Source organism: Oncorhynchus kisutch, linkage group LG15 (assembly GCF_002021735.2).
Source record: "Oncorhynchus kisutch isolate 150728-3 linkage group LG15, Okis_V2, whole genome shotgun sequence".
NCBI lineage: Eukaryota > Metazoa > Chordata > Actinopteri > Salmoniformes > Salmonidae > Oncorhynchus > Oncorhynchus kisutch.
In genome coordinates, this window is record NC_034188.2 from 19,555,426 (window position 1) to 19,572,901 (window position 17,476).

Below are 17,476 nucleotides of genomic sequence, written 5' to 3' on the forward strand. Positions count from 1 at the left end.
TCTTGTTTGTGTCATGTCCTCTGTTATTACCACATTCAAGATAGTCTGCATTGAACTAGTCAGCATTAAACTACACTATAAAATCAGTTAAATCAGTCAACAAAAAGCTCATCAGAATGTCAAAGTATGCCTTTAATACGTCAATAAAATCCAACAGGAGCCGGTTGTCTACTTGATAGGAGTTTCCATGGAGACTCATCAATCATTCAGTGCAGGTCAGGCATCATGGTGGGGCTTCCAGCTTACTCACTCAACAGGACAGCAACATTTCTTAGTGCTATTCTGGATTTTTCAAAAACTTAAAATATCAATGTGAAAGATTATAAAAAATATATTGATATTTGAACAACATAAATTCAGTACAACCTCAGATAGCAAGTTTTCACATCAGTATGCCATAACAGATGGTATATTCATGGTGTAGTTTGCAGAGTGCACTGTCCTGAAAAACCAAAGACCCGAACAGTCAAACACAGTTTCCTCAAAATATTATTCTGTCTGAGAGGATATGGATGGAAGAGATGGAGTCTCACCTGTTCACATTAACACTGATGATGCTCTTCACGGGGGTGCTCTTTGGTCCGGGAGATGGGTGGAATACCTTTCCTTCCTTATTCACGGTCACAGATTTGGATCTCCGGGTGATGTAGGGGTCAGCAGAGTGAGAGGGGTAAATGTCAAATGTACCTGCTTTCATGCCGCCAATCTAAAACAGAGAAAACCTCCTCATAAAATCTCCTCATAACACACACACTTGTAATAATAAATCATAAGGTCTGATGTCTGTATCCTCTCTGCACTTTCACTGTTTTGTTTGGTGAGCTGGGTTTGAAGGGAACCACAAATCTCTTCTTCTCCTCCAATCTCTTCAGAGGTGGCAGAGGCTTGTCCAGTTTGTACGGGTTGTTGTCGAAACATTCCTTTGGGTGGAGGTTCAAGTGGAAAGCACCACCTTTCAGCATAGCTTTATGGCTTACTGTCTCTTTCTGAAAAACATACACTCACTTGTATAGTTAGAGAACACATGCACCTCTGGATATAAATGATTATCTTGGACACTTTTTCAACCATATAATTACATGTAGATATCTGTGGTTTCAACACTACTATTTTCCTGGCCTCTCACCTTCAACATCTCATTTGCTCTGTCATAGGGGTCTGAGGAGTAAGGGACAACTTTGGACAGGGTGACATTCGGATAGCTATGGGACAAAAGGCTCCATCACTATCCATGCATGAAAACAGAATACTGTACTGTTAAGTATAGTGAAACAACACCATGGTTGCATCCCAAATGGTCCCTTAATCTCTACAAAGTGCACTATATAGGAAATAGGGTGCCATTTGGGACACATCCCATCATCTACAGACATACTGAACCTGTATCCACTTCCCCTCTTGGGTGGGTTGGTGAGGATGTTCTTGCCTGATGGTTTGCATGGCTTCCTGGGGATCTTCATAGGACTCATGGCCTGGATGGGACCACTCAGAGTTCCGTAGTAGCTGCCAACCCCTGACCTTGAATAATGGGAGTAAGCCAAGTTCTGGCATAAATCACTGCATGCCACTGGAGCAAGTGGAGCAACTGTCTAAGAAATGCAGTATAGTTTGATCAGGTCTAATTTAATTGGGCCAGCAGTAATTTCCATGGTCTCAGCTCTCTGGCTGAGTGACTGGTCCCTGGTTCCTGGGCTGTGTTCCAAATGGAACTCTATTACCTATATAGAGCACTACCTTTGACCAGGGTCCATAGGGCTATATAGGGAATCAAATCAAATCAAATCAAATTTACACATGGTTAGCAGATGTTAATGCGAGTGTAGCGAAATGCTTGTGCTTCTAGTTCCGACAATGCAGTAATAACCAACAAGTAATCTAACTAACAATTCCAAAACTACTGTCTTATACACAGTGAAAGGGGATAAAAAATATGTACATAAGGATATATGAATGAGTGATGGTACAGAGCAGCATAGGCAAGATACAGTAGATGGTATCGAGTACAGTATATACATATGAGATGAGTATGTAAACAAAGTGGCATAGTTAAAGTGGCTAGTGATACATGTATTACATAAGGATGCAGTCGATGATATAGAGTACAGTATATACGTATGCATATGAGATGAATAATGTAGGGTAAGTAACATTATATAAGGTAGCATTGTTTAAAGTGGCTAGTGATATATTTACATCATTTCCCATCAATTCCCATTATTAAAGTGGCTGGAGTTGAGTCAGTGTCAGTGTCAGTGTGTTGGCAGCAGCCACTCAATGTTAGTGGTGGCTGTTTAACAGTCTGATGGCCTTGAGATAGAAGCTGTTTTTCAGTCTCTCGGTCCCAGCTTTGATGCACCTGTACTGACCTCGCCTTCTGGATGATAGCGGGGTGAACAGGCAGTGGCTCAGGTGGTTGATGTCCTTGATGATCTTTATGGCCTTCCTGTAACATCGGGTGGTGTAGGTGTCCTGGAGGGCAGGTAGTTTGCCCCCGGTGATGCGTTGTGCAGACCTCACTACCCTCTGGAGAGCCTTATGGTTGAGGGTGGAGCAGTTGCCGTACCAGGCGGTGATACAGCCCGCCAGGATGCTCTCGATTGTGCATCTGTAGAAGTTTGTGAGTGCTTTTGGTGACAAGCCGAATTTCTTCAGCCTCCTGAGGTTGAAGAGGCGCTGCTGCGCCTTCTTCACGATGCTGTCTGTGTGAGTGGACCAATTCAGTTTGTCTGTGATGTGTATGCCGAGGAACTTAAAACTTGCTACCCTCTCCACTACTGTTCCATCGATGTGGATAGGGGGGTGTTCCCTCTGCTGTTTCCTGAAGTCCACAATCATCTCCTTAGTTTTGTTGACGTTGAGTGTGAGGTTATTTTCCTGACACCACACTCCGAGGGCCCTCACCTCCTCCCTGTAGGCCGTCTCGTCGTTGTTGGTAATCAAGCCTACCACTGTTGTGTCGTCCGCAAACTTGATGATTGTGTTGGAGGCGTGCGTGGCCACGCAGTCGTGGGTGAACAGGGAGTACAGGAGAGGGCTCAGAACGCACCCTTGTGGGGCCCCAGTGTTGAGGATCAGCGGGGAGGAGATGTTGTTGCCTACCCTCACCACCTGGGGGCGGCCCGTCAGGAAGTCCAGTACCCAGTTGCACAGGGCGGGGTCGAGACCCAGGGTCTCGAGCTTGATGACGAGCTTGGAGGGTACTGTGGTGTTGAATGCCGAGCTGTAGTCGATGAACAGCATTCTCACATAGGTATTCCTCTTGTCCAGATGGGTTAGGGCAGTGTGCAGTGTGGTTGAGATTGCATCGTCTGTGGATCTATTTGGGCAGTAAGCAAATCGGAGTGGGTCTAGGGTGTCAGGTAGGGTGGAGGTGATATGGTCCTTGACTAGTCTCTCAAAGCACTTCATGATGACGGAAGTGAGTGCTACGGGGTGGTGAATAAGGTGTTGTTTGGGCCACAGCCCTGGTCTCTGAGTTGATTAGGGCCAAACAGAAAAAATATGACTCTGAATGGTAAAGGAATACAGAATGCATTATGCAGCTGGGGAAGAAACTGCATGACGGAGTGGAAACGGAGCTCTGGAGCTCTGGAGCTCTGGAGATCCTTCTCATGCGCTGATTCAAATTAAGCCTGTAACCATGTCAACCTCAACTATTTCATATAAATTACATTGTCTGTTTTGGTCAGGGAGATCAATTCTTTATTTGTTTTAAGGTTTAAGTCTCTTAATGTAATCAAGATCATCACCAAAACAAGGCCATTGTGTCTATTCACCATCTGTTCTAATGCAGCCTTTTAAAGTCTGGTTAAGCCTAAACCTCAAGTAGATGTGTGCTCTGCCATTAAGCACATGTCTGTGAAAAATAAAAAATTATCTCATGGCTTACGGTTTCTTTTCTCCATTGCTGGGGAGGAAGGCGCTGCCTACGTTCTTCTTGGACTGCTGACTCCTGTGTTGCCGGGCGAGCCTCACAGGGTCTGTGAGGGCTTCTTTTTCAAAGACCCGCTTAAAGTGAGTGTCAAAGTAGCCCACTTGTAACCCTGACTTCTTCTTGGTGGCCCCACCAGTCACTATTTGTTTACCCTTCTGAGCAGACTCGTTGCAGGGACCTTAAATGGTAGGTGAAATAGGATTCAACGTAACATTGTTTTACCATAAATATTACATCCAACTATCGCATCTTGCCTTACTTGTCTGTATATACTTCAATAGTGTGCAATATATATCATCTAGTTGAAATCCCTTGTCCACTGTCATTATCTAGACATGGTGTACTTACGCTGAATTAAAGGGGTGTATTTGTCTCCAATGGAGATGTATCCCATTTCCTTGAAGACTCCAATCCTCTCCATATCTGACTTCCCTCCTTCTGGGGGCATCTTTAGGGAATAACATTGAGCCCAACCACCAATTACTATTCAATTTAATAGCTACCTCTGTAAAGTAAATGTTGACCATTTCTATTCTCTTCAATTGTTATAATGGAATATATTCTCAACCCTTGATGAACTCTCCTAGGTTTATCTGTTATGGGATGACACCGTTGGAAATTCCATTATAATAATCAATCAATAGATACTCTTTAATAAATAAACTGAACTTTAAAATTCCGTATTATTCTAAAACAGAAATCTACCTTTAATTCGCGGGTCTTCGATCCGCAGCTTGGTTTAGAAAATTATGAATTGTTCTCGTTCCTGTATCTGTGTACATTGTGTTACCTTGGCGTCCGTTGTGCACAAGCGGGCGAGAGGAGGGGTTGTAGCTATCGTCTTTGCGGAGAATATTCGGATTCTATCTAGCCATGTAGCCTTCGCCTTTTTACTTGTCAATTAAAGGAAAATATAATCTACATTCTCACTTGGCAATATTAAAACATCAGTGTGGGGTTGAGGGTATCTCTCTACACTCTAAGTATGAATTATTCTCCACTGCAATGGTAACTCGCACACTGCACCACCACCTGGTAATATAATGAATAAATTATTTCGCAATTATTTTGTCTCACTTGCAAAAAATAGTTGAGTTTCCAACTAAACATAAACGGAATTACAACATAGCCTAGACATCATTTGTAAATGCACCAGGGTTTACACAGTTTCAGCAACAACAACAAAAATATGGGTAATCAGTTATTTTCTGTCAACGTTTATTGATAGGACGAAATGTATTTTTCTAATAAATTTTCAGACAAAGTATCATTCCTTTCTAATAATCCAATAGGCGAATATTCAAACAGGCCTAATCAACCATTGTGTTGTGATAATGATAATTGTTATTGTTACTGTTTGCACATACTAGTTGCCTACCTCTACACAACAATAGAGTAGTGTGATTTACTGAACGCACAAGTATTTGCGTCACAGTAGTTGTTTAGTAGTTGCTTAGTAACAGATTATATTGTGTCGTAGCATAAAGCGCACTGCAGACTTCATGCACACAAAATGAACAAACTGCGTGAAAGGTAAGTCAGTAAAAACAATCAAGGTGGGTTCTTATTTGATGTTTTAAAGCGTAGGTGTATCCTAGCAAACAGATTGTAAAAATATAGGGATGTATTGCAGGCTCTGAGGCAAGGGTATGAAGTCGGGTTATAAAATCGATGCTCCAAAGAAACACAGCCAAGAAAAGGTGTTTCGTGCCATCACGGATGTCTACCGAGATGAAGGAGGGAAACCGACTTCACACCAAGGTATTCAGCACAAGATAAAACAGACAGGCACTTTAGAACTGGGACGTTTCATGAGCTCAGATCAGCTGTTATGACGCACCACAGCTGTTGTTGTTGAGGTGAGTTAGGGAGTGACTTTAAAGTGAAGGAAAACCATTGAAAATATTAACCTTTGTAGATCACACTTTAATCGACCCACAGTAGAAGTGAAATCACTCAACAAATATAAAGAACAAGTTCATTTCCCACAATCTTTGGTTTCCTTCTATTCTGTAAAATATTCAGTTTGTTTGCCTCAGATCCACAACAGTCTGGGAAAATGGGCCCTGGTAAAAAATAGTGCACAGAAACACACAACCTGCCAGTTGAACCACATGATTTGTTCTCCTCAGAGAGCCTTGCCACTCAGGTGGAGAGGGCTGAGAGACTGCTGAAGGGTAGAGCAGAAGGGGGAGACAAGCAGGCCCTTTTCCTGCTGGGACAGCTGTACTATTATGAGGTAACAGCTCTCCCATTCATATATCATATGCCCATATACTGGACATAGAAATGTAGCTAGGCATGTGGTTTCCTCTGATATAATGGAGCCATGTCGGAGCCATTTCAGTAGTGCAGAAATACCAGTGAGGTATACTGATCTTGAGCGATGATGCCCTGGTTTTCTGATTGTACTTTACTGCTGGGCCAGGGGCGCTATGAGGAGGCAGAGAGAGTCTTTGACGGCCTTAAGGACAGCGATCCCAGAGCCCTCTTCCAGCTAGCTGTCATGTATTATGATGGCCTGGGCACTGCTATGGATCAAGTGAGTCACGGTATTGATAGTGTTGTGCATTCTTCCTTGTTTGGTTTACTGGGCTTCCACCTCATAATAAATTATAATGGGTAACTGAAGAACCCAATGGAGCATCTCTAAAAACTGCTCACTGTCACGCCTGCTACTATCAAATAAAATAAAATGTATTTATATAGCCCTTCGTACATCAGCTGATATATCAAAGTGCTGTACAGAAACCCAGCCTAAAGCAATGCAGGTGTAGAAGCACGGTGGCTAGGAAAAACTCCCTAGAAAGGCCAAAATCTAGGAAGAAACCTAGAGAGGAACCAGGCTATGAGGGGTGGCCAGTCCTCTTCTGGCTGTGTTACTACCATGTTGTAAATACAAACTACTGTAAGTCTACCAAACATACCTCATGTTGAGTAGTCTCCCTAGGCAGATGGGTTGCCTTCCACAATGTAACCTGTTTGTTGCGTTGGTCTGGGTTTTTACAGTGTGTTGTACTCCTCTCCAGGCAAGGGCAGTGGACTACATGAGGAGAGTTGTCCAGTGGAATAACCCAGAGGCAGGCTCCATCAGATACACTGCTCTGTATCACATTGGCATAGCCTACCTGGAGGGCTATGGGGTCCAGAAATCCAATACAGAAGCAGAAAGGTCAGCAGAAGCACACGCACAATGTTTGAGATGTTTGCTGACTCATGGAGAACTGTTGTGGCAGTGACTGTGTTGTTTTTCTCACCCAGTTACTGGCTCCTTGCTGCTGATGAGGGAAACCCCAGAGCCTGTGTAAAAGCTCAGAGTTCTCTGGGTATGTTCTACTCTAGACCTGAGACACAGGACCTCAAAAGGGTATGATGTGTTTACTGTACCCACGAGATATTTCACCTTGATCAATAATTCAGGATTCTATTTCAACTATTCCCTTTCATAACTCGGTTTCCCCACTGTGTGCATGTGTGTGCCCTGTGCTCCAGGCGTTCTTCTGGCACTCAGAGGCCTGTGGCAATGGCAGTCTGGAGTCCCAGGGTGCACTGGGGATCATGTACTTGTATGGTCAGGGCATCCAGCAGGACCCCAAGGCTGCCATTGAGTGCCTGAAGGAAGCGGCTGAGCGGGGGAATGTGTACGCCCAGGCCCACCTGGCTGCCTACTACTACCACAGGAAGCTCTACTCCAGAGCAGCAGCCCTTGCCAAAAGGTAAAATCCCTGTTCTGTCCACAGGTTATCCACCTTTGTATAAGTCAATCCACCACAATAATGACAGTTAAGTGTGATAGGCTTTTTCAATCAATCTCCCTTTGACACAATAGTATCCTAACCAACAGCAATTTGATTTCCCTTTGAACCATATTCATTATGCTGTTGCTGGTAACATACCCCATAGAGAGCCGGTCCCATCAGAGTTGTTCCAACCAGCAGTAAGACAAAGAGTCCTTGGAAGCAGTGTAGCGTGGTTGTGTTGTTCATGTCGGTATGAGAGACGAGACACAGCCCGCAAAATACCACTGCAGCCCTTTCGTTTATTGGAAATGGAATTGAAAATGTGTTGCAAAAAAGGGCAGTTAAATACATAAGACACTAACCATCTGTAGAACACTAAAGCAGTGATAAATATGTATGTTTTATTAGATAGAAGTCGAGGTAAAAGAAAAAAGATATGCTGCGGCCAGGGCTAACCTACTACCCTCTATTTCCACAAGGAAAATGATTGAAGCTATTAAATTGTAGGCTGTAATGTTCCGGAGTGACACCTCAATGGAAAAATCTATATTACAATGTAAATGTCAGGCAACTGAGCGTATTTAAGAAAAGTATTATTTGTGTGCCAAAGAAGTCATCTTCCCACAATGAAAATGTAGGATTACCAATTACGATGACATTGCTGCCATCGCCATGGTCACCGACTGCCTGCCTGAATACGTAATTAAGGGCGTGGCCATTGCTCTTTTCTACTACGCCCGATGTCTGGAACTGGGAAAGGGGGTTCCTCAGAGCAAGGAGAAGGCCTGGCAATACTTCACTAAGGTGGGCACACACATTCAAATGTATGTCAATGTCTGTCTTTTTGGTTGTGTGTCAGACCCCAGTAAAACTAGCATCGGCTAACGGGGATCCTAATAAATCAAATCAAATTCTGCTTGACCCATTTGCCTGAAATAGCAACATAAGTATCAGTGAAGGCCAATTAAGATGAGTAAGATTTTATCTCCATTCTGAATCTCATACTGGAAACTGTATTGTCTTTGACTAGGCTGCTCGGCTAAACCCAGAAGTGTGCCAGGACCTCCAGAGGGACATCATCTTTAGCAGAATGTAGAGATCCACCACCATGAGTCCAGATAGCAGTCTCCTCTGTTGCTTTGAGATTACTTGAGTAAATATCAGACCTGAATGCTTTGTGTTCAGTGTGTGGGTTTGGTATGGATAGGAGTATGGCGATTGTGTGCCCAGTGTAAGAACTGTTTAATAACTACAGACTCCACACATTAGAATGGTGTTACCGGTGTTACTCTGCATGAACTTGGGGTCCTTGAATTCAGATACAAATGTATATAAATTGTAGCATCCAAATTCAGATGGTTTCAATTTCATACAATTCTGAAAAGCTTACATTGACAAGTGGATAAATAACAAAAAAATAGTTAAGTCATACATTTTTCTTTTGCAATTTATTGCTTATAAATGCTCTAAACAATTTTTGGGTAAAAATAAAATCTATCAATAAGTCACAAATAAAATTGTCACAATGACTTTACATGACATATTGCACAATGAAGCCGTTCTACAATGAACATAATGTAACATTGGTGGGGAATGTATTTGAGGTCGGTATGCAGCTTGTTTCTTCATTATATGAGCACAACACTCATAATTTCACAACTATTCACATTTTGGATCCATAACAAAGTAATCAATCAATAGCCTGGCTTTCTGCAACAGACCTTGGCAGTGGGACTGATTTGTCATTTTGAGCTACTGAACAAAACAAAGAAATGTAAGGTAGTAACAAGAACAGAAGCTTGTCTCCCTAGTTTGAGCACTACATAATCAAATGCATTCAGATAAAAGTACCGCAGAACAACAGAAAATACATCATCCATTCAGTTTAATCTCATTGTTTACTGTACCATGCTGGAACATTACAGTACCTCTGTGTTGATGTTACATTTCTCTTCATGATCTTTCTGTTGAGTTAAAATAAAAAAAAATCTAGTTTGAACAAAAGATAATACATAATCCTTCAACGAGTGTCTCTCCTCTGAAAACCAAGACTAAACTAAAGCCATGACGATCTCCAGGTGCACCTCCATTTCCTTCACTCAGTGTGTGTGTGTTAGGCTGCGTCCCCAAACGGCACCCTATTCCCTATAGTGCACAACTTTATGCCCTCTGGTCAAAAGTAGTACACTATATTAAATGGCACCCTATGCCCTTTGAGGGAGGGAATAGGATGCCCTAGGGTTCTTGCTCCACATTAACCACACTATGCTGTGTTTTGCGTACATATGGGCCTCGCCCCATCAGATCTGGTCTGTCTCCACGTTGAGTTCTGGACACAGCTCTTTGAGGATCATCTCCATCAGAACCTGAAACAGGGGCAGAGGAAACGTGTCAGGAGGCCATTAAACAACACATCACTTCAGCCTGGACTCAAGTGAAGGAGAGTTTGTTTTGTGCACTTTGTTCCTATGCAGGCATGTATGAGAATGACTGACTCTTTGACCCACTGATATCTTCCCCTATTAGATGGAATGAGGCAACCATAGCATATGTAACACATATGTACAGTGGGGCAAAAAAGTATTTAGTCAGCCACCAATTGTGCAAGTTCTCCCACTTAAAAAGATGAGGCCTGTAAATTTTCATAGGTACACTTCAGCTATGACAGACAAAATGAGAAAAAAAATCCAGAAATCACATTGTAGGATCTTTAATGAATTTATTTTCTAATTATGGTGGAAAATAAGTATTTGGTCAATAACAAAAGTTTCTCAATACTTTGTTATGTACCCTTTGTTGGCAATGACAGAGGTCAAACATTTTCTGTAAGTTTTCACACACTGTTGCTGGTATTTTGGCCCATTCCTCCATGCAGATCTCCTCTAGAGCAGTGATGTTTTGGGGCTGTTGCTGGGCAACACAGACTTTCAACTCCCTCCAAAGATTTTCTATGGGGTTGAGATCTGGAGACTGGCTAGGCCACTCCAGGACCTTGAAATGCTTCTTACGAAGCCACTCCTTCGTTGCCCGGGCGGTGTGTTTGGGATCATTGTCATGCTGAAAGACCCAGCCAAGTTTCATCTTCAATGCCCTTGCTGATGGAAGGAGGTTTTCACACAAAATCTCACGATACATGGCCCCATTCCTTCTTTCCTTTACACGGATCAGTCGTCCTGGTCCCTTTGCAGAAAAACAGCCCCAAAGCATGATGTTTCCACCCCCACGCTTCACAGTCGGTATGGTGTTCTTTGGGATGCAACTCAGCATTCTTTGTCCTCCAAACACGGCGAGTTGAGTTTTTACAAAAAAGTTCCATTTTGGTTTCATCTGACCATATGACATTCTCCCAATCTTCTTCTGGATCATCCAAATGCTCTCTAGCAAACTTCAGACGGGCCTGGACATGTACTGGCTTAAGCAGGGGGACACGTCTGGCACTGCAGGATTTGAGTCCCTGGCGGCGTAGTGTGTTACTGATGGTAGGCTTTGTTACTTTGGTTGCAGCTCTCTGCAGGTCATTCACTAGGTCCCCCCGTGTGGTTCTGGGATTTTTGCTCACCCTTCTTGTGATCATTTTGACCCCACGGGGTGAGATCTTGCGTGGAACCCCAGATCGAGGGAGATCATCAGTGGTCTTGTATGTCTTCCATTTCCTAATAATTGCTCCCACAGTTGATTTCTTCAAACCAAGCTGCTTACCTATTGCAGATTCAGTCTTCCCAGCCTGGTGCAGGTCTCCAATTTTGTTTCTGGTGTCCTTTGACAGCTCTTTGGTCTTGGCCATAGTGGAGTTTGGAGTGTGACTGTTTGAGGTTGTGGACAGGTATTTTATACTGATAACAAGTGGAGGACAGAGGAGCCTCTTAAAGAAGAAGTTACAGGTCTGTGAGAGCCAGAAATCTTGCTTGTTTGTAGGTGACCAAATACTTATTTTCCACCATAATTTGCAAATAAATTCATTAAAAATCCTACAATGTGATTTTCTGGATTTTTTCCTCTCTCATTTTGTCTGTCATAGCTGAAGTGTACCTATGATGAAAATGACAGGCCTCATCTTTTTAAGTGTGAGAACTTGCACAATTGGTGGCTGACTAAATACTTTTTTGCTCCACTGTATATCTATGGAGGCAACTTCAGAGTATTTCACACAAATACCTTTATTGATATAGTGCAAATGGGAAAGCTTTTGGAATGTACACATGCCCTTTAAAACCCATTCTCCCTCTCTTTGTGTGGTCTGACCTGCCAGTAATGAGATGCTTTTCTGAACTGAGCTTCTAGGTGGCTGAGCAAGATGTGTTCGTGAAATGTCTAATGGAATCGGGGGGGTGGCTCTTTCAAACAGCATGTTTTAGGATACTTTGCAATTTCACAGGGTTGAGGTGAACTTACATAAAGCAGATGCTTGTTGGCATTGGCCTCCTGAAGTGCGTTGAAGATCTTGATGATCCCATACCTGGCGTTCTGCTGTCCCACCAGGTTCTGTAGTGCATCTGAAAGACAGTTAGCATGCTGTATGTGGTTGTTTTACCTACCTTAGTCGAATGACCTGACTAAGTCACCATGGATAAGAGCGTCTGCTAAATGACCAAATTGTAAAATGTAAAAATGTCCACATTCAGAGATCCAGCCACAGATACCCATCAGATCTAGGAGCAACATGTCTGCAAAAAAAGTCAAATAGGGGGTGCTTATATTTTCCCTGTCTCACACATGTACCAGTGTGTAACCTGTACAGTGTGTGGTGTGAAATGGAGCATACAATACAGGTAACTGCCAAAATAATGGATGGACACAAAGTATATTGAAAGTGGCGTTTTCCACCACCATCGACTAAACACCAAATTATGGAATTTCTCATGGAAGAATGGTGTCACATCCCTCCAATAGAATTCCAGACACTTGTAGAATCTATGCCAAGGTGCATTGAAGCTATTGCGGCTCGTGATGCCCCAACGCCCTATTAAGACACTTTATGTTGAGGTTTATTTTGGCGGTTGCTGTTAGCGAAGTATTTGTATTATTTATTTTACCAGGTCGGTTTTGCTCATCTTAATCAATAGATTCTGCTGAGCAAATTGGCCCTTGTATTACGCATATCTTTAATCTCTCTCTTGAACAAGGCACCTTTCCCAGGGACATGAAACAAGCTAAAGTTATACCTCTGTATAAGAAGGGGATAAAGTCTGACCCTGGGAATTATAGGCCTGCATCTATCCTCTGTGTAAATTCAAAGATCTTGGAGAGAATTGTACATGAGGGGCCTCCCGGGTGGCGCAGTGGTCTAGGGCACTGCATCGCAGTACTAGCTGTGCCACCAGAGACTGGTTTCGAGCCCAGGGTCTGTCGCAGCCGCGACCGGGAGGTCCATGGGGCGATGCACAATTGGCCTAGCGTCGTCCGGGTTAGGGAGGGTTTGGCCGGTAGGGATATCCTTGTCTCATCGTGCACTAGCGACTCCTGTGATGGGCCGGGCACAGTGCACGCTAACCAGGTCGCCAGGTGCACGGTGTTTCCTCCGACACATTGGTGCGGCTGGCTTCCGGGTTGGATGCGCGCTGTGTTAAGAAGCAGTGCGGTTGTTTATCGGAGGACGCATGACTTTCAACCTTCGTCTCTCCCGAGCCCGTATGGGAGTTCTAGCGATGAGACAAGATAGTAGCTACTAAAACATTTGGATACCACGAAACTGGGGCTAAAAAAACTAAAAAAACATATATTGTACATGAGCAAATGTATGAATGAATATGTTAACAAACAGAGTCTAATGTACGATTTTCAGTCGGGTTTTAGAAAAACATACTCCACTGATTCATGTCTACCTTACTTCATCAGGAAAGAGATTGATGAGGGAAATCTGTGTGGAATGGTACTGCTTGACCTACAAAAGGCCTTTGATACAGTTAACCACTGTCTCCTAATCTCCAAACTGGGGGCACTGGGGTTAAGCAGTATCCCTCTAGGCTGGGTAAAGTCCTATCTATCAGGAAGGGAGGGAGCAAGTAGTAGAGGTTAATGGTTCACTGTCTCAGGCAAAACCAATGAGTTGTGACATTCCGTAGGGGAGCATGCTTGGGCCTCTGCGGTTTTTATTGTATATTAACGATATGAAAGATTCTTGTTCTTGCAGTCTTTTTCTTTATGCGGATGTCTCTACACTTCTGGTGTCTCACAAAAGTAAAACTATGTTGGAGAGCGTACTTAACACAGAGCTTACTAACATTAGCAAATGGCTTGGAGTTAATAACACATCTCTGCACTTAGGGAAAACTGAAGCAATTATTTTTGGATCCAGACCTACATTGTGTAGGTCGTCTGAAATCAGAGTGGAGTTAGGGGGTGATGTGATGACTACTAAAACCTCTGTTAGCTACTTGGGATGTATCATTGATGGAAGCTTGGGAGGTGTTAGCATGGCCAATAAGGTGCTAGGGAAGGTTAATGCCAGGACTAAGTATTTGGCTGGAAAGTCCAGGCTGCTTGATAAGGACTCCATGAAAGTGCTAGCTACTGCCCTCATTAAATGCCATTTTGACTATGCTAGTACTTCCTGGTTTGGGGGCTTATCTAAATTTATATGAAGGAGAAGCTCCAGATAGCCCAGAATAAGCTGATCAGGGTAGTATTGAAGGTGAGTCCACGTACTCACATAGGCAGGAGCTGCTTTCAGGAACTAAACTGGCTGCCTGGGAGGCTAGGGTGTCCCAGATTAGACTAGGTTTACAGGAGTATTTATGGTCCTGCGCCCAGATATCTAAGTGATTACTTTCCTCATGTTAGGGATGCACACAATCACAGCACCAGATCAGGTGTTGCTGACGTGTGCTTATACGGGTTCAGGAGTAATGCTGGGAAAGGTATTTTTCTTGTATACTGGAGCCTCAGAATGGAATGAGTTGCCTCAGCCTATAAAAACATCCTCCTCTCTGGGCAGCTTTAAAAAATAAAGTAAAAATATGTTTAATGTCCTCTGTGCCCATATGAATAACCCCTATGATGTAACTGGAATGATGAGATAGATGTTCTTCTCTGTTTTTGTTTTATTATTTCACAGCCATACTGTGTTGGATCTTGTCTAGCCATCTTGTGTCAAGAGGACCACAATGGAAATAAGTCCCAGACTGTGTGTGTTATCCTCAATGATTTTATTCATGTGTATGTATGGCTTTTAAGTTGTGTGCTTGTTTTTTAAAATGGTCAAATTAATAAACTAAAAGATCCAATAATCCAATTGAAACAGAAACGTTTGTTTCAAAACCAACGCCAGACTCCACCCCCCACCCCTTGATTACTGATCCATGTCAGATATCAATCTCTAGCAGGGTTAACGCGCACACCCTTGTGGAACAGGGAGTTACAGCCACAAAATCAACATTGTACAATAAATACATTTAACTCCTGCGCACACGATTTTACCTCTGCAAACAAATCATAACATGTATTTGAAGAAAAAAGGTCTGACCAAAACATTGTTAATAAATGTGCAGAGATGACACCTGTATGGCAGGAGGGAAGACCTACCTGGGATATTGTCTAGCAGCTTCTGTTGAGCTCTCTCCTTGGTCTCCCGACGTTCTGTGTCGGACCGAGCCTTGATTTGGGGGGCCAGTTTTCCGTTGGGCCAGAATGTGTCACGGAAAATGTTGATGTAGCAAACAATCATCTGCTCACTGAAGATCCAGTTGACAGTGTCTCGAATCTGCCTGATGGGGAAGGGAGGGAAGGTTTTGACAAAAGCCTCTACATTACAGTATTAGCTAACATTACTCTATACATGTTCAGAACACAGCCACAACAACCCATTGCAGTGCATATCTGGAACACCCAGTCTGATAGCTGTGGTAAACATAACCCTAGTTGTGCAGTTTGACTTGTTAAATAAGCTAAACGATCTCAACCAGAGGGATATCACAGAGAGAAGGAGATTGATCCAAGAGTCCACAAACCCCTTGCATCAGTGTGTGAATCGTGGTAGGGTCAGAGTCAGCTAATGTGCCTTTGAGCAAGAGACTTAAACCTAAATATTCCAGGGTCACCATTGATAATGGCAGACCCTGGCTGTGACATTACTCCGAGGGCATCTCAGGGGGAGTGGGGATATGAAAAATACACATTTCCAATTCACACGTGCATATAATGACAAAAATAAAATCCCCCACCTAATTATTACTTTTGACCAGAACCCTATGGGTGAATAGGGTGCCATTTGGGACACAGCCTGGGAGAGTCTACGCACCATTTAGAACCGTGGGTTAGGGTGCAGAATAAGACAATAACATGATAACAGAAAAAGACAATAACAGCATAACATTTTATGGCTGCAGGGGCAGTATTGAGTAGCTTGGATGAAAGGTGCCCAGAGTAAACGGCCTGCTACTCAGTCAGTTGCTAATATATGCATAGTATTATTAGTATTGGATAGAAAACACTGAAGTTTCTAAAACTGTTTGAATGATGTCTGTGAGTATAACAGAACTCATATGGCAGGCAAAAACCTGAGAAGAAATCCAAACAGGAAGTGGGAAATCTGAGGTTGGTCAATTTTCAACCCAGCCCCTATTGAAAACACAGTGGGATATGGATAAAGTTGAACTTCCTAGGGCTTCCACTAGATGTCAACCGTCTTTAGAAACTTGAATGAGGCTTCTACTGTGTTGTGGAGCCGGATGGGAGCTCTTTGAGTCAGTGGTCTGGCAGAGAACCAGGTCCTGGTCACGCGCATTTCATATGATAGCGACCTGCGTTCCATGGCTTCTCTACAGACAGGAATTCTCCAGTTGGAACTTCATTGAAGATTTATGATAACATCCTAAAGATTGATTCTATACTTAGTTTGACAAGTTTCTTCGACCTGTAATATAACTTCTTAAAGTTTTTGTCCGACGTTCGGATGGACCTGCACGAGTGTTTGGATTTGTGTACTAAACGCGCTAACAAAAGTAGCTACTTGGACATAAATAATGGACATTATCGAACGAATTAAGCATTTATTGTGGAACTAGGATTCCTGGGAGTGCATTCTGATGAAGATCGTTAAAGGTAAGGGAATATTTATAATGTGATTTCTGATTTCTGTTGACTCCAACATGGCAGATAATTTTATTTATTTTCTGAGCACCGTCTCAGATTATTGCATGGTTTGCTTTTTCCGTAAAGATTTTTTTAAATCTGACACAGTGGTTCCATTAAGGAGAGGTATATCTATATCATGTCAAACAATTGTATTTATCGACATTTATAATGAGTATTTCTGTAAAATGATGTGGCTCTCTGCAATATCACTGGATGTTTTTGGAACTAGTGAACATAACACGCCAATGTATACTGAGATTTCTTTTATATAAACATGAAGTCCTATGAGTGTCATCTGATGAAGATCAAAGGTTAGTGATTAATTTTCTCTCTATTTGTGCCATTTGTGACTCCTCTCTTTGGCTGGAAAAATGGCTGAGTTTCTGTGAGTTGGTGGTCACCTAACAATCGTTTGTGGTGCTTTCGCTGTAAAGCCTATTTGAAATCGGTATACGATGTTTGAGGAATATGTTTGAGGAATTTTAATTACGAGATCTCTGTTGTTTTGAATTTGGCGCCCTGCACGTTCACTGGCTGTTGTCATCTCTCATTAACGGGATTGCAGCCCTAAAAAGATAACAGAATAAGACAATAAAATAACAAAATAAGACAATAACAGAGCCCTGCCTGTCACTCACCAACCGATGAGCTCTCGCTCTACAGATAGCTGGGGTGTTTTAGTACAATACCACTCGCTGTCATATACACCAGCGTTCCCCAAAAACCGGGC

General features: G+C 42.8%; 3 protein-coding genes across 5 annotated transcripts in view; 1 reads left to right on the forward strand and 2 right to left on the reverse strand.

Moving 5' to 3' along the window:
- Nucleotides 1-111: 111 nt before the first annotated feature.
- On the reverse strand, nucleotides 112-4,949 carry cfap96 (cilia and flagella associated protein 96). Its single transcript, XM_020502095.2, has 8 exons — nucleotides 4,640-4,949; nucleotides 4,283-4,382; nucleotides 3,890-4,112; nucleotides 1,381-1,518; nucleotides 1,127-1,202; nucleotides 807-986; nucleotides 534-706; nucleotides 112-442 (listed from the first exon to the last, which is right to left on the reverse strand). Exons 2-8 carry the CDS (start codon nucleotides 4,380-4,382, stop codon nucleotides 388-390), a joined length of 945 nt encoding a protein of 314 aa, XP_020357684.1. The 5' UTR covers nucleotides 4,640-4,949; the 3' UTR covers nucleotides 112-387.
- A 407-nt stretch (nucleotides 4,950-5,356) lies between these two features.
- On the forward strand, nucleotides 5,357-9,080 carry lrp2bp (LRP2 binding protein). 2 transcript variants are annotated; one of them, XM_020502102.2, is made up of 9 exons: nucleotides 5,357-5,467; nucleotides 5,568-5,695; nucleotides 6,067-6,173; nucleotides 6,363-6,476; nucleotides 6,964-7,106; nucleotides 7,196-7,301; nucleotides 7,427-7,650; nucleotides 8,313-8,478; nucleotides 8,705-9,080. In XM_020502102.2, exons 2-9 carry the CDS (start codon nucleotides 5,584-5,586, stop codon nucleotides 8,768-8,770), a joined length of 1,038 nt encoding a protein of 345 aa, XP_020357691.1. In that variant the 5' UTR covers nucleotides 5,357-5,467; nucleotides 5,568-5,583; the 3' UTR covers nucleotides 8,771-9,080. The 2 variants fall into 2 exon arrangements, with proteins under 2 accessions (XP_020357691.1, XP_020357692.1); XM_020502103.2 differs by lacking the exon at nucleotides 6,363-6,476.
- Nucleotides 9,081-9,103: 23 nt separating this feature from the next.
- Nucleotides 9,104-17,476, reverse strand: part of snx25 (sorting nexin 25) — a 55,815-nt gene continuing 47,442 nt past the window's right edge. Inside the window, exons 17-19 of one of the 2 annotated variants that reach the window (XM_020502100.2) lie at nucleotides 15,196-15,377; nucleotides 12,067-12,167; nucleotides 9,104-10,040 (exon numbers count right to left, since the gene is read on the reverse strand). In XM_020502100.2, coding sequence (XP_020357689.1) covers nucleotides 9,975-10,040; nucleotides 12,067-12,167; nucleotides 15,196-15,377 — 349 coding nt within the window. In that variant the 3' untranslated portion in view covers nucleotides 9,104-9,974. Of the gene's footprint in view, nucleotides 10,041-12,066; nucleotides 12,339-15,195; nucleotides 15,378-17,476 lie in introns of both variants that reach the window. The other variant, XR_004202992.1, reaches the window with a different exon arrangement.